The 26,977-nt window shown below is 57.2% G+C and overlaps 2 protein-coding genes across 3 annotated transcripts; both read right to left on the bottom strand.

Annotated features, from left to right (window-relative positions):
- Nucleotides 1–429: 429 nt before the first annotated feature.
- Nucleotides 430–6,963, bottom strand: MRPS15 (mitochondrial ribosomal protein S15). Of its 2 annotated transcripts, XM_057403508.1 has the most exons (8): nucleotides 6,820–6,963; nucleotides 5,741–5,803; nucleotides 5,349–5,424; nucleotides 4,458–4,506; nucleotides 3,604–3,688; nucleotides 2,741–2,799; nucleotides 1,382–1,573; nucleotides 430–731 (listed from the first exon to the last, which is right to left on the bottom strand). In XM_057403508.1, exons 1-8 carry the CDS (start codon nucleotides 6,878–6,880, stop codon nucleotides 567–569), a joined length of 750 nt encoding a protein of 249 aa, XP_057259491.1. In that variant the 5' UTR covers nucleotides 6,881–6,963; the 3' UTR covers nucleotides 430–566. The 2 variants fall into 2 exon arrangements, with proteins under 2 accessions (XP_057259491.1, XP_057259492.1); XM_057403509.1 differs by lacking the exon at nucleotides 5,741–5,803 and having other exon boundaries at nucleotides 6,820–6,933.
- Nucleotides 6,964–7,090: 127 nt separating this feature from the next.
- On the bottom strand, nucleotides 7,091–13,759 carry CSF3R (colony stimulating factor 3 receptor). The gene is made up of 16 exons (XM_057403512.1): nucleotides 13,702–13,759; nucleotides 12,423–12,515; nucleotides 11,837–12,136; nucleotides 11,529–11,652; nucleotides 11,270–11,439; nucleotides 10,397–10,551; nucleotides 10,116–10,269; nucleotides 9,924–10,006; nucleotides 9,557–9,770; nucleotides 9,207–9,395; nucleotides 8,977–9,078; nucleotides 8,548–8,694; nucleotides 8,220–8,360; nucleotides 8,007–8,097; nucleotides 7,734–7,815; nucleotides 7,091–7,603 (listed from the first exon to the last, which is right to left on the bottom strand). The coding sequence occupies exons 2-16, from the start codon at nucleotides 12,490–12,492 to the stop codon at nucleotides 7,163–7,165; spliced, it is 2,463 nt and encodes an 820-aa protein (XP_057259495.1). The 5' UTR covers nucleotides 12,493–12,515; nucleotides 13,702–13,759; the 3' UTR covers nucleotides 7,091–7,162.
- Between the last annotated feature and the right edge of the window lie 13,218 nt (nucleotides 13,760–26,977).

The raw sequence follows: 26,977 nt of genomic DNA on the forward strand, positions 1-26,977 counted from the left end.
CGATGCTCTTTTCATCACCAGCACCGGCGTTTTGTGGTAAAACCAACCCACCAAGTTCGAGAATGACAGAGAGAAGGCTGCGGAGAGCAAAGGTAAGGTATAGGTCCACTGTGAAATCAGATGTGTTTAACAGGGTTTGTGCAGCCATAAAGCTCCTCCTCAACCCAAGTGAGGAGGAGAGGGGCACTGAGCTTTGAGCTACTGTCAGGGCTGCTGTCTTACCACATTCTTTCTCCTCATTTATCACCCCACAGCTGCATGCAGCTGGGTCAGTGCCACAACAGCACGATCCCGCAGGCTGGCTGGGTGAGGACAGGAGATGGGCACTGCTCCGAGGCATTCCCATCCCTGCCCCTCAGCCAGGAGCCAGGGGTGAACCCCCCCCAAGATCCTCCCCTCACACAGCCCGAACTGCTCATAACACAAGCCTTAAACTTCTAAAACTGCTTCAATCGCTTATTCCAGGTGCTCAGAACGGTGCAGGCCATGCACACGCATAAGCAAAGAGGCTTTAGGTCTTTCAGTAGTTATTTATTGTTAGCGACTGCACCAGGTTCAATGTGCTGCTACACCGGCGTGCCCTCGGCCTGTGCCTGTGCCTGTGCCTGCTCCTGTGCCTCCTTCTCCCGTGCCTCCTTCTCCCGCGCAGCTCTGGCTCTGGCTCTTGCTCGCCACTCCTGCCTCTGCTTCAGCCTCTCCGGTGCTTTCAGCTTCTGCGCCTCCTCAAAAACCTGCAGGAGAAGGTGAGAGAAAGGGAGCTGGATCCTGGTTCGGGAGCAGAGGGCAGGAGGCAGGCTGTGCAGTGAGATCTGCTCCTTCCCATGTGCCTCCTCCGGGATGCCAGCCAGCTCTGCTCCCAGGGTTGCGTTTGGAGGCATTCTGTCTTTGGTTGTAATTGCATCGGGCTACAATTTAGTATATACAGACTGAAGGCATGTCCTGCTTTTTGATTCTGCTCAGAGACACACTGCACACAGCGGTTACAGCAATGTACTGAGATGAAACGAGAGCAGACAGTGGCTGTACCTGCGTTTCTGTTCCAAAGCTGCCCCTAAATTGAATTGTCTCACACATTAGTTCCAATACCAGGCTTGGAAAAGAAAAGCTGGCTTGAATCCTAAATTTCTGAGCAAACTAGCAAAACAACCTGAAATTCTCCAGCACAGAACATCTGCAGCATGACTGCTGCTGCCCACTGCATAACTGTGGAGCTCTTTGCTGAGCTTACATGTTTCTCTAAAGATATTATCACTGTCTGCTCAAATTCAAAGCAGCATGGATTTTGAAAGGATTTAACTACCAGTCTTCTTAATTGTGCCCTTCTCTAAAAGGACTTTTTCCCACTCCAGGTACGTGGCCTGCTCTGCAGGCGGCTCCATACCCTGCGACAGAAAGCCTTCTTCACCAGCCAGCGCTTGGTGATCCGCCGGGAGTAGGCAGCGGGCAGGCTGTACTGGATGTTCAGCTGCTTGCAGGTGTTCTCAAAGGCATCATAGCGGACACGCCGAAGATAGCCCAGGAGTTTCTTCCGGCGATCTATATCCATCAGCATGCGGCGGCGGTTACTTTTATCCTGCAAAGATTGCAGACAGATTATTCCTCTGTTCTAATAAATTACTTAGAATGGACCTGATTATGGCTGAAAGGAAACAATCAGGTTAAGGACAGTATCTTGGAACCATTTTTCTTGGCAGATACTGCAGCACATTAGGTCACTACAAGGAGATCTGAGCAGATTTAATTTACTTTCCACTGAAATTGCTTTCTTCATTCTGTGCTTGCACCTTCACCTTCCTCCCCCAGCCTTGAAGGCTGTTTCCAACTTGTACACAGCAGTGAAAGCCACAGTGGCTTGGAGGCACAGGCCAAAGGGAAGGTCTACTGGCTAAAAGCTCTGCTTCCCCTGAAATGTGTTGGTCCAGAAACAACACAGAAGCATTTCCCTTTAAAATGTGAAAATAAACCATGACTTGGCTCTGACCATTTAGGTTGTTCTTTGGAAGAGAGCACGTGTAGCCAGAGCCATTCAGGGCAGCCTCCCATAGGAGAAACTTCCTCAATGTGTGTAAGAAACAGGCTTCATCTGAGTAATTTCTAAAGGTCTTTTCTGCTGAAACATTTTGTACAACTTCTGCCTTCTTACTAAAACTGAATTCTATTTCATTTTACCCTTCAAGCTTTTAACAAACGCACTTTTTTCAAGCACAGCTGGTTCATGCATTTCCCAACTTTTGCACTGCATAAAGAATCTTTAATACATCTTGTTCCTAAATGTGCAGTTGTGCTGTTTCAAATTTGGGCTCTGAACCCAGGCAGCTTTAGAGAGGATTGTGGTTGTTACGACACTAACACAGTCCTGCCTGCTCAACGTTCTCATAGGCAGAACTAAGAGAGAATACAGCTGCTGAAGTGGGAACATTAATTACACTGAAAACTAAGCAGCAAAGCCACACCTGCAGCAAGGATAAATTTAGCTGAACTCCATTCAACGTTATCTGCTCAGCTGTTTCCACCAATCCAGTGACAAAAAAGAACAAGCTCTTCATCCCAGTTGGTGAGCATGTAGCTGTGACTGAGCCAGCAGCTTCCCAGGCTGGCACCCGGGAACATTTATAACTATTTTATAACCTTCTTAGGAAAGCCACAATGCCCAGAATTAAAATCCTTTTGTTCTTGAACTGAGAAAACAACCTGAGCAGCTGCTGGCTCAGACGTGTGGGCTCAGACTTCTGACAGTTACCTTGGGATGCTTCTGAAGATGCTCCTCGTAACTGCGTATCTTGGCAGTCAACACAGCAACTGTAAAGAACAGATGTAACAAGCCGTGTGAGAGCAGCAGCAGCTTTCTGGGGTGAGACAGTGTCATCTGCATTGCCTCCAAATTGCCAGCTGAGGACCCACTGCACCACAGCAAACATCACCACACAGCCCTCCAAACGAGAGCAAAACAAACCACAAAATACAACCTACTCAACCTAAGTCAGAACTATTACTATTATGAAGATGCTTAATTAGAGGATAAAAGCTTAACAACAGCTCAGATGACTTCATCTGTAAACTGCCTCTTGCACTCAATTATGGGTGACTTTACATTCACTTCACTTGGCTTGGAGGAAGAGACACAAACTAAAGGCTCTTTCTAAAAGCACCTGTGATTTCAGGCACTGGATTAAGAGGCCAGTGGCATCCTGAGGAGCTGAAGGATGATAAAGGAGTGCATCTTGCTCAAAGGCAGTGTGGCCTCCATGACTGCACTGGCAGCCAGAACTCTCTGATGCAAAGGGAAATTTGGGTTCCACGGCTAAATCTAGTAGTTCATTTTGGTAATGAAGTACAATGCTTCCTGTCATATAAGCACTTCAAGCAGGATAATGTACTTGCCACCCCTGGAGGGTGGATACGGAGCAGGAATTTGGAAGGTGCCCTTGCAGACATCTGCCAGCAAGCTCAGGCACTGCTTCCACAATGTTCCCCAACCCTGAAGCTCCAGGGCATACTGCAGGTACTCTCCTGAAGGAAACCTGAAGTGCTGGGGTGGGAATAGCTGAATAAAAGCAGAGATATATCGTCTGCCAACAATACCCTCCTGCTTTTTTAACTTACCTTGCACCTCAAAAGAGCCATTGTCGCTGGGAGACCTCCTGACCTTCTCCACCAGCTGCTGTGTCTTTATTTTCATCTTTTCCTTCTGTGGATAACAGCAAAGGGCTTGTCACTTTCTCAAGAGCACGAAAGGTCTGAGACACCCCAGCTCTCTTCCCGAATGCCCAGCTAAAGGTTTTGTAATTAATAGCTTTACTCAGTGTCCATCACAAAGTGTGAAAGAAGTGCTGCAAAAAAAGGCCCTGCTGCTTGCAGGACAGAGTACAGCAGCAAAGCAGCACAAAAAGATCTCAGCAGAACACACAAGTGCCATTGTTCAAACCAAGAGTGCAGGCACACCCTTCACCCCAGGACTACAGAAGGAGGGTGTTGAAGAGGCCCTGCTGCTCTCACAAGTGTGGGAGAGAACTGGGGCTGACCTCACATGGCAGTAGCTTTTACTTTTCCCATCTTTTTAAGCTTAAGTGTTAAGCAGCAAGAAATGGCAAGATCTTTCTGCTGCCTTACAATTCACTTACTTTGTTTTCTGGGCACACAAAAAGTAGTTTGAAGCACATCTGCTGCCCAGTGCCCTGGTTTCTAGGGCACAGGCCTCAGCAGTAATGTAACACAGCTCATCTCCCCTGTGACAGCCTAATATTTTCTTCTAATTTTAGTACGTAATTATTATCATAAAGATTGCATGATCAATTTTAGGAGCATACAAAACTTTTCACTCACATATTTAATAGCCCCAGATTTGCAGTCACTGAGCAACACTTAAAGTGAAGGGCATTTAACAATACAGACAGGTCTTACACACACGTGCTCACTGGATCTGCCACATGTTCTGATGGAAGTAGAATGGAACTAACCTGGCTTGCCATTTCCAGTGACAACAGCCTTTTCACTACATCATCCACACTGCAAGAAGATTGCAGGTTAGTTTATAAGCTAGAAAGGAAATACATTTAAGTACAGAAATGAGGTTAGCTTTTCAGAACATGTTATCTTTTCTCAACCTTACTTTACTCTGCACATGTACAGCAATTCTCCTCCCCTCCCAAACCTGTCAGGTATAAACTGGTTCTTGCATTCCTAGGGAAAACCACGGTGTGGATTACTGAACATGGAGGGGTTTTGCTGCTGAGGGAAGCAAGTTATTTCAACTATTGAGGAAGTCTTATGAATTCCAGAAACCTGACGTGAAAATAGGTGCTGAAGATAACCCCAAGTAAGCACACAAGGGCAAAATAAGACCAGCTCCTTCAAAGATGTGTGAAAGTCTCAGAAACGCCACTGGGGGCTCTCCCTGCATCACACATGAGCAGAGCTGGAATCGAAGCTTAAACCCTCTCAACTCCAGGTCCAGGTTTCAACAGCAGCCACTCCTTTTGAGCTGTTTCACCACACCCTCTCCAGCACCTGAGTTCAAGGCAGGCACAGGGTATTTCTAAGAGGATTATTTCTAGTATTTCAATATTGTTTCTCTTTTCTATGCTCTACAAAGTCCACAGAAGATGTGGGCAACCAGCACTTAATCTTGCATTAAGAAAACAACCCCCCTTAAACAACCATCATCAGTGATTGCTTTTGCAAATTCGACTTTCAAAATGACTCTGCAGTTTCTGTGCTAAATTGCAAACCAGTGATCACAGAGCACTGATTAATTACCAAGCAGGTGACAGCTTCCACACAGCGTGGTTGTGCCTGTGTAAGATACAAATCTCTGAAGAGAACAGTCCTTCCCTCTCCCTGCATCATACCTATTTACTACTGGGACATCGGTATAACCTTTCTTCAGCATTGTGGGAGGAAGGTCATCCAAATGGCTGGGGATGTCTACAAAGAAAAGATGAGCATTTGAGGAAGGGCAGTACAAAGTCAGGGCTCTGAACATACCCGCAAACTAGATCAGAGGAAACAAGTTGCAAAGAAAAGAGACTGTATGCTCCAAATAAGAAGGAAGAACTTAAGAGATCGAGCTGAGGAAGGAATTGAGTGAATAAAATTGGGTGCAACCTCTTGCCTTCAGCACCCTGGATTTACAACCTGGTGTACAGTCCATTGAGATCAGTGATCTCTTGCTAATGGCAAGTACTGATTTCCCACACATTACGAGCAGCTGAATTTTGGCTAACTTCTAATCTTGACATACCTTTCATTCTTTTTTTCACAGGTCTAGCGTACCATCTGGCTGTCTGAATAAGGGGACTGCAAGCTGGATGGAAGAAAACAAAGACTGATCAGACTCATATGCTTTTTTAAGCTATGAACACATTAAATACCACTCAGTCTGTACTGGAAAACTGGTCAGAGTATTTAAGACTCCAAGGGGATCAGTGGCCAGCCAGGTCTTTTGTCCCAGAGGAGCATGAACAGTTCAGTGTGGTTCTCACATGGGTGCTAAAAGAAATGGGTGAAGCTGTGCTGCTTCTGGGTGATCTGCACCCAAATGAGAACAGAGCAGCAAGGAGGAGATTACAGACATCAAGCAGAGTGTGAGGGCTTCCCAGCTACACTGTGTCCATCTGGAGGGTTTAAACTGATGAACTAAATCAAGTAATTCCTTGTGAGTTAGAGGCTGCTCTGGACTACCCCAACGGCAGAGCACAGAGGCAGCGAGATCTAGAGGCAACCTTTGAGCAGCACAGCTTGCTAAGGGTGAGAATACTCATCCACAGCCTCAACTGAGACGTTCTTTGACCTTCCAAGGACAAACTCCTCCAACTGCTCCTTCGAGGCTCCTGGAATCAATGCCTGCTCCTGTGCCTCCAACGTGTCTTCAAGTACAGCCTTTGCCAGCACACAGCCCTGCCTGCAAACGGGACAGGCTGAGAGGCCCCGGAGCGCAGCGCCGGACCCGCAGGGCACCAGCGCTGTGTGCAGGCTGCGAGGACAGGCACTGCCCGCAGGGCTCCGCACGCCACCCGTGCTCTCGGTGCGGTCACAGCAAGCGCGGAAGCCCCGCAGGGCTCCAGCCCGCACCTTGGCCCCGCTCGCAGCAGCTTCGCCTTGGGGAGCTGCAGCCTTGGGGCTGCTCCGGCAGGTCCCGGTTGTACCGGGCAGGGTCAGCGGGCAGCCCCCAGCCCTCGGCCCGGCTCCTCCACTCGTACCTGCCCACAGCCTCCCGCCGCCTCTCAGGGCTGCTTCAAGCTCCTTCCACTCCATCCTAGGCCACCCCGAGACCGCCCCTTCCCGTCTGTCCCCGGTCCCCTCTTCCCCCGCACTCCTCACCGGCCCCGCCGCGGGCCGGCCCCGCCAGGCAGCGGCCCAGCACCGTCCGCAGCGCCAGCATGGCCCTCCGGTCACGGGCCCGCCGCAGTGGGCGCGGCCATCTTGATCAGGCGCCACGGCCGAGCGCCGAGCCAGAGCGAAGGGGGCGAGCGCCGAGCGCGTCGATGGGCGGGGCAGGCGGATCGGGCACCCACGAGCCCCCGGGACTGATCCTGCTCGCACCGGGATGCTCGGGGCCGTTCTCAGCGCGTCCCGTTTATTGCAGTAGGGAGGGGACAGGAGGGGACGCGCACAGCAGTGACGGAGCGAGCCGGGCCCCCTGTACCCCGGAGCAGCCCCAGCACTAAGCCGCCCGGCAGTCGGGCAGCTCCTCGGTGCCGCCGATGCGGAGCCCCTGCAGCAGCGGGAAGGTGGCGGGCAGCTCCTCGGGGCAGCCGCCGTCCCCCGGGCAGCCCAGCCACACGTTCTCGTAGGGCAGCGGGCTGGGGCTGGGGTCGAGGAGCAGCGGCTGCGTGGAGCTGGAGCGCAGGTAGAGGCGGGGGGGGCCGTGCTGCTGCCCCTTGTACCCGCTGCCCATCACCCGCGCGTACTGCACGGGCTCCCCGCTCCCGCCCGGATCCCGGCACGGCTCCGCTGCGGACCAGCCCCGGCCCTCCTGCGGCACGGTGCAGGGGCCGGAGGGCTCCGCGGCACGGGCTGGCTTCCCCGCCGCCCTTTCCAGCACTGTGACGGTAGAAATGGTTGCGGGGCCGGGCTCCTTCACAGCGGGCACCTGCAGAGGCTCCTGCGGCACAGAGAGTGCACGGTCAGAGCCTGTTCGCAGGCTGCAGCCCCTCCGCTGCCCCCTCCCTGTTCTCCTCAAGCAGTGCCCGGTGGGGAGCAGGGCACAGGGGCAGCAGCTGCCCAGGTCTCACCTGCTGCAGCTCCGCTGGAACCCACTTGCCCAGGCTGCTGTTGGCGGGGTCGGGGACGCTGGGCCAGAACTGCTGCTTCACCCTGGGGACCACAGGACCAGGGGATCATTGGAGGGCCCGGAACTGGTGGCCCTGTGGCTGGCTTCACTGCTGCCAAGCTCATGGAGGGCTGCTGCTGCTCCTCACATCCACCTTGTCCCTCCAGGACAAGGACTGGGCACAGGGATGCCAAGTGTGGGGCTGATCCAGCCCATGGCAGCTCTCAGTACTCACCGCCCGTTCTTCTGGAAGCAGATGAGCAAAAGGATGAGCAGGACAAAGACCAGCCCAAGGGTCAGGAAGAGGAACTGGATTTCAGCATCATCTGGAAGGCGGGCAGGGACAGGGTCACAGGAGGAGCTGTGCGGGGCACCTCTGGCCATGCTGTGCCATGAGCTGTGCCACGAGGCTGGGGCAGGACCCAGGCTCTGTCCCTGCACTCCTCACCTAGCACTGTGGTCACCAGGGTCAGGCTGGTGCCGTTGGTGCTGCCGGCAGCCGTGGATGCCATGATGTGCACTTTGTACAGCGTTGATGGCTTCAGCTCCTGGATGATGAAGGAGCTGAGAGAAGGATTCAGGGTGGAACCTGGGGAAATGGGGGGCTGTTGGCATGGTGGGGGCTGCGTGCTCCTCACCTGCGTGGTCCCTTGGCGGTGCATGTGGGACCTGTGCACACCCCGACCCTCTCTGACAAGGGCAGAATCTGCTCTTGTCCCCACCCAACACATAGAGGAGGGATGGAGGGCAGGGCAGGGGTCACAGGCAGGACTCACTGGACACATCTGCGGTGCTGTTGGCCCAGAAGATGGTGTAAGCGGTGATAAAGCCATTCTGCATCTCCACGGGCACTGGCTCCCAGCACAGCTCGGCGCTGGACTTGCTGATGCTCTTCAAGTGGAGCTTCGGGGCATAGGATGGTGCTGAAACAGAGCAGGACAAGAGACCAACGTGGGAACTGAAGGGGGATGCTCTGAGTGGCAAATCCCACTCCCGATGTGTGCGCACCAGGCCCTGCCCCACGCTGTGCCCCTGTGGGGCTCTGGGCAGCAGAGAGCAGCTTCAGGGACAAGCCAAGATCCAGCCCCATGGGCTGAGCTCCTGAGTTAGTGTTACTTGGGTCTCTCCCTTTTGAAAGGCAAAGGCTCCGTGGTGTGGGGTGAGCCCCCTGCGGCCCCGAGGGTGGCTGCTGGGAGCACACGTACCCTTCTGCTTGGAGTAGGCTACAGCGTGGACAGGCACCCCTATGGCATCCTTGTAGAGGGGGTACACGGAGATGTTGTACCGCTGGAAAGGCTCAATGCCATCTGCAGTGGAGAGCAGAGGGGGGAGCGTGAATGTGAGGCTCTGGCTGCCCTGAACCCCTGGTTGTCCTGTCCCTGCCCCATAGCATTGGCCTTCAACCAGCCAGGAGGGCAGGGACCCCCTGCCTTACCCTGGATGAGGGCTGCGGTGGCAGCCCCATCATGCTCCATGTGCCAGCAGGCGCTGCAGCGGCCGGGCTCCGAGGACACCCGCAGCCACTCCAGGATGTACGCGGCCACCGGGACCCGCGGCGGCTCCCAGTGCACCCAGAGGCTGTGCTCCCCCCCGGGCACAGCCCGGAGCCCGGCCAGGGGCTGACCTGCATGGGGACAAGCAGCAGGGATGATGGGAGAGGGGAGCATCCCTGCTGCCTGCTTGGGAACCCCCCGGTTGCTCAAACCCAGCCTGAGAGCTCAGGGAGCTGCTGGGGGAGCAGCAGAGCCCCAGGAGGGTGCGGAGGTTTGGGTGCTCTGCTCTCACCTTTCCTCTCCAGTAGGACAACCTCGGTCACTGCGCCCTCGCCGGCAGCGTTGTAGGCTGAGAGATAAACCCTCCTGGTCCCCGCGGGTGCTGAGAAGTTGCAGTGGGTGTGGGTGGTGTTGCAGACCATCGGGGGGTCCCTGCCCCTCCTCCTGGGGCTCAGGGTGACGTGGTACCCCAGCACTCGCCCATTAGCCTCCTGACGCCGTGGGGCCTGGGCACAGGGAGGGAGTGTGGGGATGCTCAGTACCCATGCTCAGTGCCTGTGGGGATGCTTGGTACCCGTGGGGATGCTCAGTGCCAGCGGGGATGCTCGGTCCCCATGGTGATGCCCCAGTTGCCCCATGTACCCCCCCCCCGTGCTCACCTTCCAGCAGAGCTGCACCTCCAGCCCCTTGCCCCCCCTGGCCGGCCGAGAGCTCCACCACGCATCCAGCTTCCCTGTGGGGGCTGCGACAGGAGGAGGACAGGCAGGGAGCTGAGGGGCAAGCACGGCCATGCCACCATGGCTGTGCTGCCTGGCCAAGCAGCGGGGCCCCCCCGGTCACCGGGCACCCACCTTTCTCATGGGTGGTGTAGTTCCTGCCCGGGCTCCACTCGCTCCAGTAGCCCCGTGCCAAGCTCCGCCGGCACCGCATCTGGAAGCGGTACTGCGTGCCGAAGAGGAAGCCGCAGCACTGCGTGGTGCCAGCGTGGCCGACGATGTTGGTGACCTGGTGGCAGCCACAGAAAGAGCTGTGGCAGCTCCTGCCTTGGGCACAGAGCGGCTGTGGAGCAGAGGGGAGGTCCTGGCTCCGGTCGCTCACCCTCCCTGGTCCTGCTGCCCCCAGCAGCACTCACCAGAGCCCATGCGGTGTCCTGGGGTGTCCGGTAACGCAGCTCGCACTGCAGCTCCATGTGCGCATTGCTCCGGGCCACGTCCCAGGTCAGGGCGATGCAGTCGGTCTGGAAGGGGATGGACTGGATGCTCCGCAGGGCTGGGGGGTCCAGCTTGGCTGAAGGAACAGCAGAGGAGTGAGCTGCAGACACTGGGACCATGGCCTTGCGTGTGGCCGTTGTTAATGGCACGAGCTACAGCCTTGGTGCTGGCCTGCCCAAGGTGAGGGATGGGGAGAAACCACCCCAAAATCTTCAGGAGGATGGCTCACAGCAGGCGATCTGCCCCTGCCCAGGACACGGGGTGATGCTGGGGAGCACAGCACTGCCCCTGCTCTGCAGCCTTAATGCCTACACAGGAAAAACAGACCCTGTGGGACCCAGGCTCTGGTCCACAGCCATGAAATCTGCACATTTGGGTCTGCCCCGGGCCAAGAGGCCAGCAGAGCCATGGGAGGGTTCAGCTGGTTCAGGGGCAGCCCTTGCCCAGGTCCAGAGCAGGGAGGATGGGTCGCATCGCCTGGGAAGGTTCCTTTTATGAATAGTTTATAGGAGCCGATGCATTATTAATAGACCTCCTGAATGAATGGGTAATCAATTGTGGGAGAGAGTTGTAGAGCGCAGCAGGTCAACCGATGGCTCGGAACCCGCCAGCACACGCTGCTCGCTCTGTAATGCAGCTTTGGCACCTACTCATCCCGGCAAGCCATTCAGCATGGGATCCTGCCCATAAAGGCGACCTGAGAGCCCGATGTGTTTAATGACACTCCAATACCCCTGTCTCGGCGCTGATGAGCTCCCCTGACCTGTGCCGGGGCGGCTGGGGCTGTCACTCACCGACATCCATGGGGTCCATGCGGAGATGCTCCGACTCGGCCGTGCCCAGGGCGTTGGTGGCGGCCACCCAGATCTCCATGTGCCGGTAGAGCTGGAGCAGCCGGCGCGGCACCGTGCAGCGGCTGCGGCCGCCTTGCGGGGTGCACCCCGTGACTGCCGGGGCTCTGCTCCTGCCGCAGCGAGAGGAGAGGGCTCGGGGATGAGGCCTTGCCGTGGGGTGAGGGACCAGGCGCTGGGGACGTGTCACCCCGAGGCTCACCCGGCGCACTTCAGCGCGATGCTGGTGGGGAGGTGGCTGTCAGCCCCCGGCTCCCACTGGCACGTCAGCCCGTAGTCACTGAGGGTCAGGATGCAGCTGAGGTTGGAGGGCTTTGAGGGTGGATCTGGGAGAGAGGGGCCGGGAAAGAGCCTGAGCAAAGCACCCATCTGGGGAGGCAGCCCCCTCTGTGCCCGGCACTGCCGCAGCACTGCTCCCCACACCTCCCCCGGCACAGCCCCAAAACAGCCCCCATCAGCATCAGTGCCCGGTGCTGCTCCTGCCCCAGCAGCTCTGCCCCGCTCACTCACAGCCCGCCCTGATCTCGGCCATGCCAACGCGCTGCTTGGTCCCGTTCCACTCCACCCAGCACCACAGCTTGGCCTGCGTGCGGTTGAACTGGGGCAGGGTGAGGTTGGACACCTCCGTGTCCCCTGGGCCCTGGCTCTGCCTCCCAGCCATGGGCTCGTTGTCCAGCATCCATGTGATCCGGACCTTCTCCTGCTCCAAGCCACGGCACAACTTGCTCTGGATGGTGCAGGATGCAGTGACAGCTGAGCCCAGGGGCACAACGGGTGAGTCCACGGCCACCAGGGCACAGCCCATGGTTCCTGAAGGCAGGAAAAATGCATCACATCCGGGCAGGATGGAGCCAGCTCAGCCCCTCAGCACCCGGCCGGGACAGAGGGATGAGCACCTCTTCCCTTAGATGGGCCCCCAGCCGCTGGAGAGGAAGAGCTGAGCGTTGGGCAAGCCTCATGGCACACACTGGGCCCCATCCTGCCTGCACCTGCTGTGCCACCAGCGTTCCTGCCCCTCAGAGCAGCCCCTGTGTGCCACAGCCCCGGGCATGCAGGGTGGGCACTGGGTGCGTGGGATGGAGCAGGTCCCACTCACCACTTGGGTGCAGGAGCAGGAGCAGGGAGAGCTGCAGCAGGAAGAGCATCCCAGCATCGCGCCTGGCCATGGCCTCCGTGGCTTTGGCATCACCTGGGATGGAGACAGCAGCTTGTTGGGATGAGGGGGGCTGCTCACTGAGACCAACCACCAGCACCAGCATAATGTGCCTTTGCTGTCAGAGCCCTTGTGCAGCGCTGACACCGCTGTCCCTGGGCTTGGGGCTTGGAAAGGTGCAGGGGTGAGGTCTCCGGTGGGATCCATCTGGCACAGCCAGCTCCTGGTGCTGCACACCCCAAACCCGGGCTGCAACACCCCATGTGCGGCCGCAGCCGGGCTGATTTTATCTCAGGTATCTTCAGCCTCTGCCCAGCAGAGATTTGTGGTTGCAGGGTTTGGGGGGGCAGAGCTGATAAAGTGATAGAGGGAAACGAATGAGCGGGGCTGGCCGGAGCTGTGGGGTCCGGTCTGTGCCCCCTCCCCTGTGCTGCTGGGCATGGTCCCAGGAGCAGCGGCTTCCTCTGCCCCTGCCCGGCCACCGGCTCATCCTCTGCCCCACACTGCTCCTGGCTGTGTCCTTGGCGCTGCTGAGCTCCGGCCCCGGGAGGTGCTGTATACACTGAGCCCATCTCTGGGTGCTCCCAGCTTCACCCCCCTCCGAGCCAAGATCCAGAGGCAGATGAAAGGAACACAGCATGAGAAATGGGGGAGAGCACCCAGCCCATGTGGCTGGGACAGGGCAGAGCAGTGCTCACAGCCACAGACAGCACGGTCAGAGCACCACACAACCCATCCCCACCTCACCGCCATCCCACCACACTACCATTGCCAGCACCATCCCACCACACCACCATTGCCAGCACCATCCCCATCACACCACCATTGCCACCACCATCGCACCTCACCACTATCCCCACCACACCACCATTGCCAGCACCATCCCCATCACACCACCATTGCCACCATCATCCCCATCACACCACCATTGCCACCACCATCCCCACCTCACCACTATCCCCACCACACCACCATTGCCACCACCATCCCCACCACACCACCATTGCCACCACCATCCCCACCACACCACCATTGCCACCACCATCCCCACCTCACCGCCATTGCCACCACCATCCCCACCTCACCACCATTGCCACCACCATCCCCACCTCACCGCCATTGCCACCACCATCCCCACCTCACCACCATTGCCACCACCATCCCCACCTCACCACCATTGCCACCACCATCCCCACCTCACCACCATCCCCACCATCCCTACCTCGCCTCCATCTCTGCCTCTCCTCCGTGCCCGGCCGCTGCTCAGCGGCCGCTCTGAGCCCCGGGCGCTGGCTCCCGGCGCCCGGCCGTGCTCAGCCCGGTTGCTAACATGCTGCTTCCACCGTTAGTTCCTCAAACGCAGCGCCGTTAATTGCTGTGACTGCAGGAGGTGATTGCAAAACACTTCCCTGAAGGCTGTGACCGCCTCGCTCGCCGCAGGAAGGAAAGCCCAGCAGCACCACGCACGCATCCAGCGCTGGGGAGCAGCGCCCGGCCTCCAGCACCGCAGCGCGGAGCGCAGGGCTCTGTGCTGCCACTGCCTGGAAGGGGGATGTGGGACTCAGAAGGCAGGAGGCAAACCTGGTGCCACCGTGGCAGGGGACTGGGCTCATCCCTGCATCCTCATCCCTGCCATCGTCAGCCCTGTCCTGGGACAAGCCTGCTGGTCGGCACTGCTGTCCCTTGCAGCAAGCCTGGGTTGTCCCCTAAAGCCCTGCCGTGGGGAGAGCTGCCCTGCAAAGCCCCTTTGATCCAAGCTGTCCATGTTCACACCATGCAGTCCGGTTTACTGAGGTGGCCCCCAGGGCAACCCAAGACCTGACCTTCCCATTAACACATCCTTGTGCCAACCATGAACACATCCTTGTGCCAACCATGAACACATCCCTGTGCCAACCATGAACACATCCCTGTGCCAACCATTAACACATCCCTGTGCCAACCATTAACACATCCCTGTGCCAACCATTAACACATCCCTGTGCCAACCATGAACACATCCCTGTGCCAACCATTAACACATCGCTGTGCCAACCATTAACACATCCCTGCCGACCATTGACCCAGGATTTTCCAGCAGCATCTTGCCCAGGGTCCGGCCCATCCCTCCCAGGGCTCTCGCTGCTGGGCACCGGGCAGCTCTATGCTGGGGAGCCCCATGTGCCGTGGGATGGGCCTGGAACACGAGGATGAACTGGGGATTGCCCAACCCAGCTCACACTCGCAGCCTTCGCAACGGGGCTGTTGTGCAAAGAGCTGTTTACTGCGGACTCGGAGCATGCATTACTCAGCGCTCACTCAACCCCACGCTGGGACCAGCACGGTCCCCACCCCGTAGGAGAGCAGACACACTGCCAGCATCACTTCCCATGGAGCTGGCCCCAGGGCCGTGGCCCGGAGCTGTATCCAGCCACCCCACAGCCCATGGAAAGGGGTTTTTCCCCCCAAATCTCCCCTTCCCAGAACACCCTGAGCTGCTCACAGGGATGCTGAGGAGGGCAGCTCCCCGGGATGGGGTACGGGGCCGATTCCCACAGCCGCTGCCCTTGCAACACTTCCCTGCAGTGGAGCAACCCGCAGTGTTTTGGGTCGGAAGCGCGGCTTGCAGGCTGTTTACCAGCCGGAGCAGGGATATCCGTGGGTAGCCATGGTGATGTGGGCATCTCGGTGGGAACCGAGGGCAGGCGGAGCTGCGAGCAGCGGCGGGACACAAACAAGCGCTGCCCATGGGGTACACGCTGTGGGACCTCTCATCCTGTATGGAGGGGACTGGGAATCCCATCCCAGTGCTCCGCAGGGATGGGTTTGTCCCCATGGAGGCTCTGGGGCTCCCGGGGCAGCGGCCTCTTCCCCCGATCAGGGATGGAGCAGACGCCGTGGGTCCCAGCCAGCCCAGCAGAGAGGCCGGGGCAGGAGGCTGCCGGAGCCGGCTGGGGGGGCCGAGGGTCCCGTGGGATGAGGCAGGGGCAGTGCAGACACAGGGTATGGTGCTGGGCAGAGTGGGAAGCGCGGCGTGGAGGAGGGCGGGTGCTCATGGCCCGGACAAGGCACGTTTCAGAGGGAGCAGTGGGGCAGTGAGTCCCCAGCCTGTGGCCCCCTTGCCCGGGGGAGGGGGAAGGCGGAAAGGGGAAGTGGCTGCAGGGCTTTTCCCGGGTTGCAGTGTGTGGGATGGGGACTGGTGGCAGCCCAGCAGTGAGGCCAGACCCCTCGGGCAGCTCCGGACACAACCCAGAGGCAGCACTGGGACAGGGATGGAGCTGGACCATTCCCAGCCCCGCAGCACGGAGCATCCCGCACCCACAGGCACCCCTGGTGCTGCCACCACCCCTTGGGCAGAGCCGATCCTGCCCCAGGGGAGGTGTGAAGCGGCTCCATTCCCTGCTGAGCTCTGGGGGGCAGCAGGACCCCAGTGTGCCCCACTGCAGCCAAACCAACGCTTGCATCCATGGCCCAGGGGCCAGCAGTGCTCTCCCACCGCTCCCCACGTCAGCTCCCTCATAGCTCAGGCGTGGTATCAGCGCCGCTGGTTTAATCCCTGCTGGGCAGATCACTGCTATTAAGCAGAATAAAGTACATTACCGGCTTGTATCAGCTCAGCTGTCAGCCAGAACCAGCCTCCCGAAAGAGATTTTCCCTTTCTTCTTTTCGTTCCCTAAAAAGAAAGAAAACATTGCCAGCCATGTAAGATGCAGGGTGGAAGTGCAGAACCTGCTGTGGCCCCTAATGGACCAGGAGAGCTGTTTAATTGCTGCCCAACACGCTTAATTCAAACAAACCACCTACTCCAGCCACCAGCAATAGGGAGAGAGCAGCGGGCTGCTGGCCAAGCCACCCTGGGGAGGCAGGGTGATGGGGAGGAGACCCTCGGCAATGGTGCAGAATTGATTACAGGGGCCTGAGCGGCTGCCCTTGAACAAGGCTCCTGGCACATCCCTGTAATTAATGAGCAGGAGGATTCATGCCCCTTCTCGTAGGGACTGGGGAGTCCATGGTGGGCATGGAGGGGGAAGGACGGGGCGAGAGGGCAGAGCCTGCCATTACTCATCTCTAACTGCACGATGCCAAAAGGATGCCGAGGGGCTGCAGCTCCAGCACAGGAGAGCGCTGAGCAGATGGGCGAGAGCTTCCACATAAACCCTGCCTGACCCGACATCACTGCCTCTGCAGTCCAGTGCCTGGTGGCCGAGGCACGAGCCAGCCCCTTGTATCCCGACACCCCAACATCTTCCTGCTCCTTTCTGACAAGGGACCACCCTGCGATGATGCTCCGCATGCAACCAGCTGGGCAGGGGGATATTTGTGCCCACACCCCACCCCTCACTTCCCTGTGACCACGGTGCCAAGCAGCACGTCTGATCCCAGCCGACTTGTGCCGCTTCCCAGCAGTCAGGCTGCGAGCGCAGCATGAGGATTTCTGCTCTAATAAACACCCCTGACAATAATAGAAAAGCCATCAGCTTTTATCGGGAGAAAAAGATATATCTGGGCATTATTTACTCGGAGTCAATAGCTGCAAAGGGAGCTGTTAGCCCAGGCTGGCGCTGACAGCAGGGACCTGACCATCGCATGGAAACAGGCAAAGCCTCCCAGCACATCCCTGCTTGCTCCCGCTGTATGAATACATCTCAGCCGTGCTCAGCAGGAGGACCCCCCGCAGCCCTCATCCCTTTGACCTGGGATAAGATGCAAGGGCCATGCTCTGGAAAGGCTCGGAAGGGGTTTGGGTGCTCAGGCAATGGGGTGGGAGCAGTCTTGGGGCTGGAGCCCTGCTTGGAGCCGTTTGCATCTCATCTGCTAAAGGCTCGGGTCTGCAAGAGCAAGAAATTCACGGTCAATTGAGTTGCAGCTAATCACAAAAGGCAATTAAGTGACTGCTTCTTGAGGGCTATAAACATCTCCGATTGAAATCCAGTGACACACGGAAATAGGAACCCAACCAAGCAGCCTCCCAAAGTGCTTTATTCCCCATTATTTTCATTAGCTGCCTTGTAATTTGATTTGTCCCTCTCCTGCTGCTGCCTTCTTCCGTGGCCAGGAGAGACGAATTAAGCAGCCTCAAGCTCCCAAAGCCCAGCGGTGTCCGTGTGGGTCAGGAATGACTCAGATCCACGTTTGTGCCCTGCAAGAGAGGACCGAGGGGTTGGGGTGCCCAAACTGTGAGCCCCTGGCACCGCATCCCATGGATCCCACCGGGGGTGCTGCTGGAATCACTGCAGCCGAGTGCTCCAGGCAGGGGGGGAGAGCCCAGAGCTACAGACCGGGCAGGGGACATCCCATCGCTGCTGCAGGACAGGCTGTACCCCAGGAGCAGCACGGCAGGGATGGCACCAATGCTGCTGTCACACACCCGGGCTGGCTGGTGCCTGCGTTCCAATTCATCTCTCCAGGCTGCCCTGACAAAGCACGTTAAGGTCTTTCCCTGCAACCCGCTCTGCTGTGAGCCTGCCGCAGAGGCAGCCGGAGGCGATGCCGGGCCCATCTCCTTCTGTTTTATCACCCCTGGGTTGCCTCCTTCTGCCTGTTTTCCCAGGGGGATTCTCCCCACTCTTTGCCCCAAGGAATCAGCCAACACTGATCCCCGCTCCGGGCTGCTGGATGGAGCTGCCTCCCTGGGCTTGGGAAGGGCAGCTCTCCCTGGACACCATGGGGGACCCATGGGTTGTGTTGGGGATGCTACAGGCACCCACCCGCAATGGTCCTGCTGCAAACTGGAGCCTGCTCAGCGCTTGGCCCAGGGGCAGGATGCTGCAGCTTCAGCATCATCGCCGTCCAGATGCTCTTGCACCACGCTGGCATCCTCCCCCTATTACCTGCAATTTCCTTGGAAGCTGCCAGGCTTCTCTGGGGCACCTTTGCAAATGAAGAGAGCAGAAAACATCCACGTCTGCATTTATTCCACTAGGAATTAATTCCCCCCTTCTTATTTAAAGGTATCAGCGAATGAGGCCAAGTTGTTAAGTGACAAAAGAAAAATGATTCTTGCCTTCCAGGGTTATTAAAATCATGTCCTACAATTTTAGCAGCCACAAGGAAACCCAGATAATGACAGATGATGATAATACATCTCCAGCACAGCCTGGTCGGTAATGATACTGCCCATATCTCTTGTATTACCACCAATTACTCAGCGTATAATGAAAATGCACATCCATTCTGGAGAACTGCGTTTGCTGCCTCTGAATCCAATTTCTCCCTCTCCCAGGCAGTGAAGGAGGTGGCTGCAGCTCGATGCTGGCCAGAGCCACCACCATGGCCAGGTTGGATGGGGCTTAGAGCAAGCTGCTCTAGTGGAAGGTGTCCCTGCCCGTGGCAGGGGCTGGAGCTGGGTGAGCTTTAAGGTCCCTCAGACACAAACCACTTTATGACTGCATGAAAATGCTCCCTTGAGGTTCTTCACCGTCATACGGGGATGGGTGGTGTGGTCCCTGCTCCAGTGGGCTCTGCATCCCATAGCAGCACTTAATCCTGGAAAAGCGGAGTGGAAATTGCTCAGCTAAAGTGCCCATCTGATTACACACAGGATGCACTCCTGCTGCAGCACCTGGAAGCTCAGAGGAGGCTCTCCCTGTGTAAGATTAATATAGATACATGTTTCATCTGGGTTCTATTATCTTTCCCTTTATTTAGGTCAAAAAGCAGGAGACAACGTCTTTTAAGATGAGAACACCATCTTTTTGGAAGAATGAAAATACAGATCATTGTCTGGGGAGAAATGCACGTGTGTGCTCACTGTTGGTGCCTCCAGCTCAGCACTCCATGGCTCCAGATGGGATGGCTGCGAGCGGGTCGCTACAGTAAAGGAGCATCTAAGTGAGCATCTCATATCGATGGAGAGGAGCTGGTGTTGGAAAAGGTCCCCAAAAGCCCCAGAGAAAGCCAGTTCTGTACAGCAGGCTCCAGGCAGCAGGATTTGCCTCATTATCGCTTCAATTAAATGCCTTTGTTTTTCCATAGCTCTGTGTGATCCATACGTGTGTGTTTCAGCCATAATTAACAGCCCCTCGTGCTCCAAGCCACTCCATTGTGGAAGGCCCCCTTGCCTCCTCTGAGCAGATTGCGCCTCGCAGCGCAGATTTAAATGAGTTATTAAAGAACATAGGTGCATCTATTAATTATTGCATAAATATTAACGAGCCCTTAACGGCTGCAACCCTGAAATAACACGCTCCCAGGGAGTTAATGCTTCACAAGGCTGTTAACTACACTGACCACGGCGCTGGTGGGAGCTGACATGATGGCACAACACAGCGGGGGGCTGATGGAGACCAGGAGCAGTGCCAGGGCTTGCTGGGAAGCACACATGGAGCAGGACCGGTGCGTGCTGCTGCGCTCGGATCCCTTGGCAAAATCCCTGCATGGAAACTGCTCTGTGTCATGAACGGGTTGGGATGGGGATGAGGGATTCTGCAGCAGCAATTGTAGGATGAGGGTCCCTTAAATCCATCGCTTGGAACCTGCTGCCATCACCCGTGTTGGGAACAGAGAGCAAAATCCATAGCTGCACCGGAGCTCACAGGGAGCTCATTGAGACTTCCCATTGGGAGCTGCAGGAAACCAATGCTCTGCATCACACACACCTGATCAGCCAAAATAGATCCCCAGAACTGGCACTGACCTGGAGGGAGGCTGGCACAGAGATAGGCAGGGAGAACACCTTCCTTTGTCCTCTGCAGGTCAGGATGGAGCTGGGATCCCCTCGGAGATGGGTGATGCTTTAGATGTGTTGCAGCACCCCCGAGCATGAAGCAAGGTCCGCACTTTCCGCCCAGCTTCTTGCAAACAAGAGCAGCCCCTTCACAGCTCCTTAAATCACCCTGGGCCTGTTCTCACTTCGTTAACCAGTCCCGGCTGCAGCAGCAGGCAGTGTTATGGGATAATTACCTGGCATTAGCAGCACTCCGGCAGCTGGGAATGCCGGCAGCAGCTCTGCCGTGTCCCTGGGGTGTATTTAGTCTGTGCTTTCCTTTCATGCAGATACAGAGATGCTGCTATTAGGGCCAGGAGAAGTTATGGCCTTGAACTGTGCACAGTGGGGACAAAATGCTGAGCCAGGGGTGGGATGTACAGAGGGACCCTGGGGGCTTGCAGGGCTGGACACTGAGAGGTGGACGTGGAACCATGGATTTATTGACCCCCTTTAGAAGAGCAAAGCCCAGCCCGTGCTGCCTCTGACATGCATCCTGCACCCACTGCTGCTTTGCCTTGGTGCATGGGGACCCCTGGGCCCAAAGGGCTGCCAAAGGGGCTGGTGTTCAGGGGATGGAGAAGTGGGGATGCCTTTGGAAACCTGGGATGACCCTGATCCATTGGGACAATTAAACCCTTTCTGGCCTTTCCTTAGCAGCCTTTTGGCACTTGATTCTTCCTGAGTTACAGCATCCTCTTCCCTGGGAGAAATGTATAGCTATGAGTTTTACTCAGTAGAGCACAATTATCTCCTTACATAAAGCAGGAGACCCGAATGGCAGCTCCCATCTGCAGGGGAGCTCCAGGCAGGGAGTTTCCAGCCCAGGAGGTCTGATGAATTCCCTTTGGCTGGGGTTTTGGTGGTGAGGAACACTGTGGGGTTTGGCATGTTTTCATTCCACCCTGCGAACTCCCATGGACACAGCAGGGTTCCTCTGTGGAGCATCCCTGCCCTGCGCGAGTCCCGAGGCTGGACCACGGGATGCTGCATCCCAAATCTGCTCCTCCTGCATCCCGTAGCTGAGGCTGCTTCATCTCCTACCGGTGCTTTATCACCGTGCTCAGAGCCTTGGCCTGGCAGCACACCCCAGGAGCGGCTCCACATGAATATTGATGGAGCGGCGGGACGCAGAGAGGGGAAGCACCCGCTAATTTAATCAGGGTGACAGGAACGGGGCTCCCTGGAGGCGCGGCGCTGCCGTTCCCGCACATTAACATCACTTTGTGTCACAAAGCGTGCTTCTAATGTAGCTTGCCAGTAAAACAATCAGCATCTCCGGGGTAAAGAGGAATTTGTTGCTCATCTATTATGATACAGATGTCGCTCCTCAGCTGTCATTAGCGCACAGGAGGAAAGTCTGGTATCGTCACAACTGTGGCACGGATGAGAAGCACATTCTCGCCTTTCAAAGGCAATAACCAGCCTCTGCCATTGCAGCGGGCGACGGGGGTGATGGGTGCTGCAGAGCCCACCCAGCGCCATGGGATGCGATGGGTTCGGTGCCTGGCTGAGCAGGGGCTGATCCTGGCTTCACAGCTCAGCGCTGGGGGAGGAGGAGTGCTGGGGCAATACACAGCTTTAATTATAACACCCTCCCTCAAGGAGTGCAGTAATTAGAGCTAATGGATTGGTTTGTGTTAACGAGATTAAGACATCTCCACAGCCGGGCGGCAGCCAATGGCAGCAGCAGGAGCTGGGTCCTTGGCCAAGCTTAGGAGAAGGTGCCAGGGCACAAGGAGATCCCAAGCCCCTCAGCCCTGTGTGATCGGGGGGAGATGGTCAGTGCTGCGGGTAAAGGGGGCCTGGCAGGATGAGGAGCAGCAGCTCAGGAGCACCGTGTGCTTGAGGCACCCAGAGGATGAGATGTCCCGGTTCAGCCCCTGCCTTGTGTGTTGAGAGCGGGTCCTGGGCTCATCCCTCAGGCAAGGTGCAGGAACAGCCCCAGGGGAGCTGCGGGAGGGCACAACAGGAACCATTGGATGGGATGGGATGTCTTGGACCAGAGTGGACCCAGCTCCCAGCAGCATCTTGGGGTACCAGATGCCCGCCCATCACAGGGGCTGACACAGGGCTGGGGGCAGCTCAATGCACCCCCAGATGTAGTGAGTTTGGAAGCTGTCTGTGCTGCTCTTGCTGTGGTTTGTCAATATAGAGCTTTGCAGCTCACCTTCAAAGCCTCTGGACTCCACGGTGAGCAGCCCCGCTCGATTCTGCTCATGCATCTTTAATCAAGGGAGAAGATGAGGCTGTTATCTCCTTTCCACTGTCTGGTTTCAGAGACCAGGGTAACAAACCCAAATCGCCTCCTCAAGTGGACACAGAGGGGCAGCCGCTGCTCTTCTCCCCCAAAGGCCCCATAGACCAGCATTGAGGGGCACACAGAGGGCAGCAGGAGCCAGGCTGTACCTGTGCGGGAGCAGCGATGATCTCCCCATCACCACCATTTAGGCATCAAGCACTAAGAGGAGCCAGACAAGCACCTGCAGGGGGTTAAATCTGACCTGTCAAAACGCAACTCCATCACCTGCTCTAACAGGGTCTGGACGAGGAAATGGGGGACAGCAGAGAAAGCACCAGCACCGGGGTGGGAGCACAGGGGATGCGCTGGGTTGGTTTTGGCTTTATTTTATTATCAGGTAAAAATTGCTATGGCAACTCCTGCAACAGCCTTGCTCCTGGGAGGCGGTGCGAGTGAAACTTGCCACTCATCAGCTGACAATGTTAATCTGCTGGATTTACATCGTAATTAATGTCAAGAGGCAATCTACAACTTGAGCAATCAGAGCTTCTGTGCAGAGAGCCAGACTCCACAGACAGCAGTTTGTCACTGCGCGTAAGGAAGGCGTTTAACCCCTTGTGGGTTCTCCCCTGGGAGCAGAAGGACCCAACATCCAGAGCTCCCACACCCCAATGGGGTGCACAGGAAACCCCAAGCACCAGCACCCACTGCAGCTCCCATCGCTCTCACGGCCTTCAGCTCCCCAGTGCTGCTTTGCCCATCATCAGCTCTTCCCTGAGCAGAAAACCCTGCTCAGGTCTGGCCTTTGGTACCCGGGAGACATCGTGCATCTTCTCCCTGATGGAATCATTAGAGCAGCACATTGCAGGTTCTGTGCCTAACAAAGCCATTACCCCTCCGCTGCTGTGGTGGGGTTCACTCTGCCTCCCCCAGCATCACCCCAGCTTCTGAGGCAGAAGGAGCTGCTCCAGCCCCAGGGCAGCCCCTGCTCATGCTGCTCCCCCCTTGTCCCCCTGCCCCAGCCATTCCCATCCCACATCCACTGGGAAAGCCGCAGCCAAAACCAGGCAGTTCAGAGGAGGTGGTTTTGGGAAGGGGACCTGGGATCTGGTCCTGGAGGAGAGAATGGGGGGGAAGCAAGGGAGGATGGAACAGCTTTCCACTGGTGCCAAAGAGCTGCTCCCATCCTCTGCTGCACCCTGGGACAGGGATCAGTGTCTGCCTCCCAGGAAACCCCGCAAATCCCAGCATTAAGCAGTCTCCTCTGTAAAGAATAAAGCTTGCCTGAATCCAGCCTCCGTTCTCTCCTTTCTTCCTCCATCCTTTCGGCTGGAGCCAAAAAACTTCAGAGGAAGAGGAAAAAAAACCCATCTAATTGATTTCTTCCATATTAACAAGTCAATCACCAGGGTGGGTGTTTTAATGCCTCATAAGCAAGCTTGACGTGCCTGTTAATTAAATAGCCATCCCAGCTCTAATCCACTGCAAGTTAATCATTTGGGGAATTAAAAGGTGTCAGTGCTGAATACCTCATTACTGTAAGTGCTCCCTGCCCTTGCTCGCAGGAGCTGAGCTCTGGAGCGGGCTCTTGGCACAGCCAAGCCATGAACACCCCGAGCCCCCTTCCCCTGCCCACCCTGGACCCACTCACACCCTGCTCCCCCCTGCTGCAGCCTCCCTATGGGGACCGAGCATCCTCCTGCGAGGGCTGGGGCAGATGGAACGGGACAGATTTGGGGTAACAAACGGGTGTTTTGGGCTGCAGGTGATGGAGCAAAGCCCATTTGACCACAGCAGCTTGGGGCGGCCGCGGTGCCCCATGGCGATGGTTTGGCTGAACCAGGAACCCCAGAGCAGCACGTGAGGAGTCAGGAATCCTTCCCCCAGCTCCACGTGCTCTGGCACAAGAGCCACAGGGAGCACTCGGTGTTTTTCCCTCGTAGATACAAGGGATGTGGGCAGAGAACACCAGCTGCCACTCGGAGCGGGGTGCAGAGGCCAACCCCATTAAAGCTGCTGGAATTGGTACATTTGACACAACAGTGGCTATAACTTACAGCCGGAGTATGAATAATAGAGCTCTGCGCTCAGGCCCACAAGTGAAATCCATCTGCTTGGTGTATGGCCTTCTGCTCAGGAACGCAATCCACAATCAATTCCCTGGCCAGGCTCAGCCTCTGCTCCCCTCCTCTGCTCCAGCAGCTCCTACCCCTGGATAAACAGCCACCAGGGTCCCCTCACCGAGGTGCTGAGCCTCTGACTGATTGCAGTGTCCTGAGGCAGTCAGCTCATCACAAATAACAGCTGGGAAGCTGGGGGCAAAGCTGGGGGCTGCAGGAAGATGCTACCCGGGGCGGTGGGGATGGCGATGACTGCACAGTGCAGGGGGACAGAGATGCTGAGGGCACCAGGCCCCTGAAAGGAGCCCATGGGCACTGGCTGAGGATGGAGATGTGTTCAGGGACATCCTGCTGGATGGGAACCAGGGGCTGGGGGCTTTGTTTGAGGGGTGGTTGTTCAGACTGGGCTTAGTGTGCGGGTAGTCTGTGGCTTTGGGTTATGAAGAGCTTCCACTTGTCCTGCAGAAGCGCTGAGCAGAGGTGCCTTGCCCAGGGATGCTCCCGTGCTGCCTCCATCCATCACCACCACACAGGGCTTAGTGGAGATGGGTACTGCAGGGCTGCTGAGTAACAGAGGCTCAGGCTCCATACATCCCAGGGCTGGAGGACAGTGGGACCTGTGGAGCATCCTCACAGGGGCGAGGAGGACGAGGAAAAGCCCCTTGGTGGGGAGGGATGGGCAGGGAGATGCGGGAGGGCACCACAATTCCTGCCGACATCAGGGGCGTTTTCAGGCTCAGCCACTGCTCTGCAAGCAGAGGAGCCCCAGGTAACCCCCACATTACCGGGGTGCTCAAGGAGGGATCACAGGCTCGGGTTTGTGATGGGCTCTGGTGGTGAGGGGTTCCCTGTGCCGCCAGCGCAGGGTCCGGCTGCCGGCACAGTGTGCTGCCCTCCATCATCCTCAGCGCCACGCTGTTTGTACAGCAGGAGACAGCACTTATCCATCTTGTAAAACGCCTTTGTCACCGGAGCCGGGGAGCGCATTAGGAGGTGGAAGGGGTGGAATCAGAAAGCACCAAGCACACGGCATTTAATAACTATAGGGAGAAGTTAGGCTTGACACCCATCCCCTCCACTTAGGCTCAGGGAGTCCCTGGGGAGCACAAACATCTCCATCACATCCGAGCCTCCTGCTTGTGGCATTCCTGAAGGCAGGGGGATAAGCACAGGTTGATGTGGAATTAACACTGCTCGGAAAGGGAATTCCAACCCCTCCAAGCACCAGACTGCTCAGGTTAGCAGGGGAGCTGGCTCCATCCATGACAGCTCCTGGATTCCTGCTCCCTGGCCTTGGGGACTGAGAGCCTGCGGGGGAACTTGGTTTCCAGCAGGGCTGGCAGCGCTCTGCAAACTGAACGTAGTTTATTTGTTCTTGGAGCTGTTTGTTTGAGCAGTTTGCTCTGTTTGCTTGTGTTCCCTGCTGCGTCCATTGACATTCAGCCGTTAATTTATGGGGCTTTTAGGTTTATTTATTGCACGCTCTCTGCTGGGACAGCCCAGGGGTGCAGGGTGGGCTGGGGAAGCTGCTCTGCCCAGCCACAGCCCCAGGGGTGGCCGCTGGTCCCCTGAGCAGCCCCGTCTCGCTGGGGACCCACAGCACAGCTTCACCTCCCTCCTGCCCCGTTGGCAGTCAAAGTCACCCCCGCCTTGGTCTGCTCACGTCCATGGGGCTGGCAGGCGAGACCCGGCTTGGCAGGCACGTGGTGGTGAAGGGGACGGAGCAGCCTGTCCTGAAGCCTGGGAGCACAGGAGGGAACGACAGCGTGTCCCGGGATGCTGCGGTGGGGGCTGATGAGGGACCTTGAGAGGGGCTTTGGCCAAGGGCCTGCAGGGCCAGGCCAAGGGGAATGGCTTTAACCTGCAGAGGGGAGACTGAGATGAGCTCTTAGGCAGAAGCTCTTCCCTGTGAGGGTGCTGAGGTGCTGGCACAGGGTGCCCAGAGAAGCTGTGGCTGCCCCATCCCTGGCAGTGTTCAAGGCCAGGTTGGACACAGGGGCTTGGAGCAAGCTGCTCCAGTGGAAGGGGTCCCTGCCCCTGGCAGGGGTTGGAGCTGGAGGAGCTTTAAGGTCCCTTCCAATCCAACCCATCACATTTCTGCCTTTAACACTCCCTCCTTGCACTGCTTGGAGCCAAGACCCCCCTGAGGTGTGCGGGGCCCCTCTGACCGCATCAGCTGCGATACGGAGCTCCTGCAGCCTGGGGCAATCAGAGCTGAACCGGGGAGCTCGGGACAAAGCCTCCCTGCATCCTCCTGCCTGGATGCGCATCCCGAGCTCTCTCTCAGCTGATCCCGCCCCAGGAGGTCCAGCTCCATCCCGGCCGTGGTGCTCCCTTGCACTGCAAAGCCACAGCCCGGAGCAGAGCGGCTCCGGCAGCACACACACACACACAGAGCCCCGCAGCTCCCCTTGGGCTGCCCGGGGTCTGTGCCAAACCTCCGCATGGTCTC

Source organism: Pezoporus wallicus, unplaced genomic scaffold, assembly GCF_028554395.1.
Source record: "Pezoporus wallicus isolate ANWC-B61680 ecotype Strahan unplaced genomic scaffold, APGP_CSIRO_Pwel_v1 contig_8232, whole genome shotgun sequence".
NCBI classification, from domain to species: Eukaryota; Metazoa; Chordata; class Aves; order Psittaciformes; family Psittacidae; genus Pezoporus; species Pezoporus wallicus.

What these genes read in the sequence shown, in the direction of transcription:
- CSF3R (XM_057403512.1), bottom strand. Translation starts at nt 12,492, where the DNA reads ATGGCCAGGCGCGATGCTGGGATGCTCTTCCTGCTGCAGCTCTCCCTG. An exon ending in CATGGACCCCATGGATGTCG is followed by an intron (nt 10,552 to 11,269) that starts GTGAGTGACAGC and finishes CTGTTCCTTCAG; the next exon opens with CCAAGCTGGACCCCCCAGCC. An exon ending in TTCCAGCGGAGCTGCAGCAG is followed by an intron (nt 7,604 to 7,733) that starts GTGAGACCTGGG and finishes TCTGTGCCGCAG; the next exon opens with GAGCCTCTGCAGGTGCCCGC.
- MRPS15 (XM_057403508.1), bottom strand. Translation starts at nt 6,880, where the DNA reads ATGCTGGCGCTGCGGACGGTGCTGGGCCGCTGCCTGGCGGGGCCGGCC. An exon ending in GATGTCCCAGTAGTAAATAG is followed by an intron (nt 4,507 to 5,348) that starts GTATGATGCAGG and finishes ATCTTCTTGCAG; the next exon opens with TGTGGATGATGTAGTGAAAA. An exon ending in AGAAGGCTTTCTGTCGCAGG is followed by an intron (nt 732 to 1,381) that starts GTATGGAGCCGC and finishes CTTCTCCTGCAG; the next exon opens with GTTTTTGAGGAGGCGCAGAA.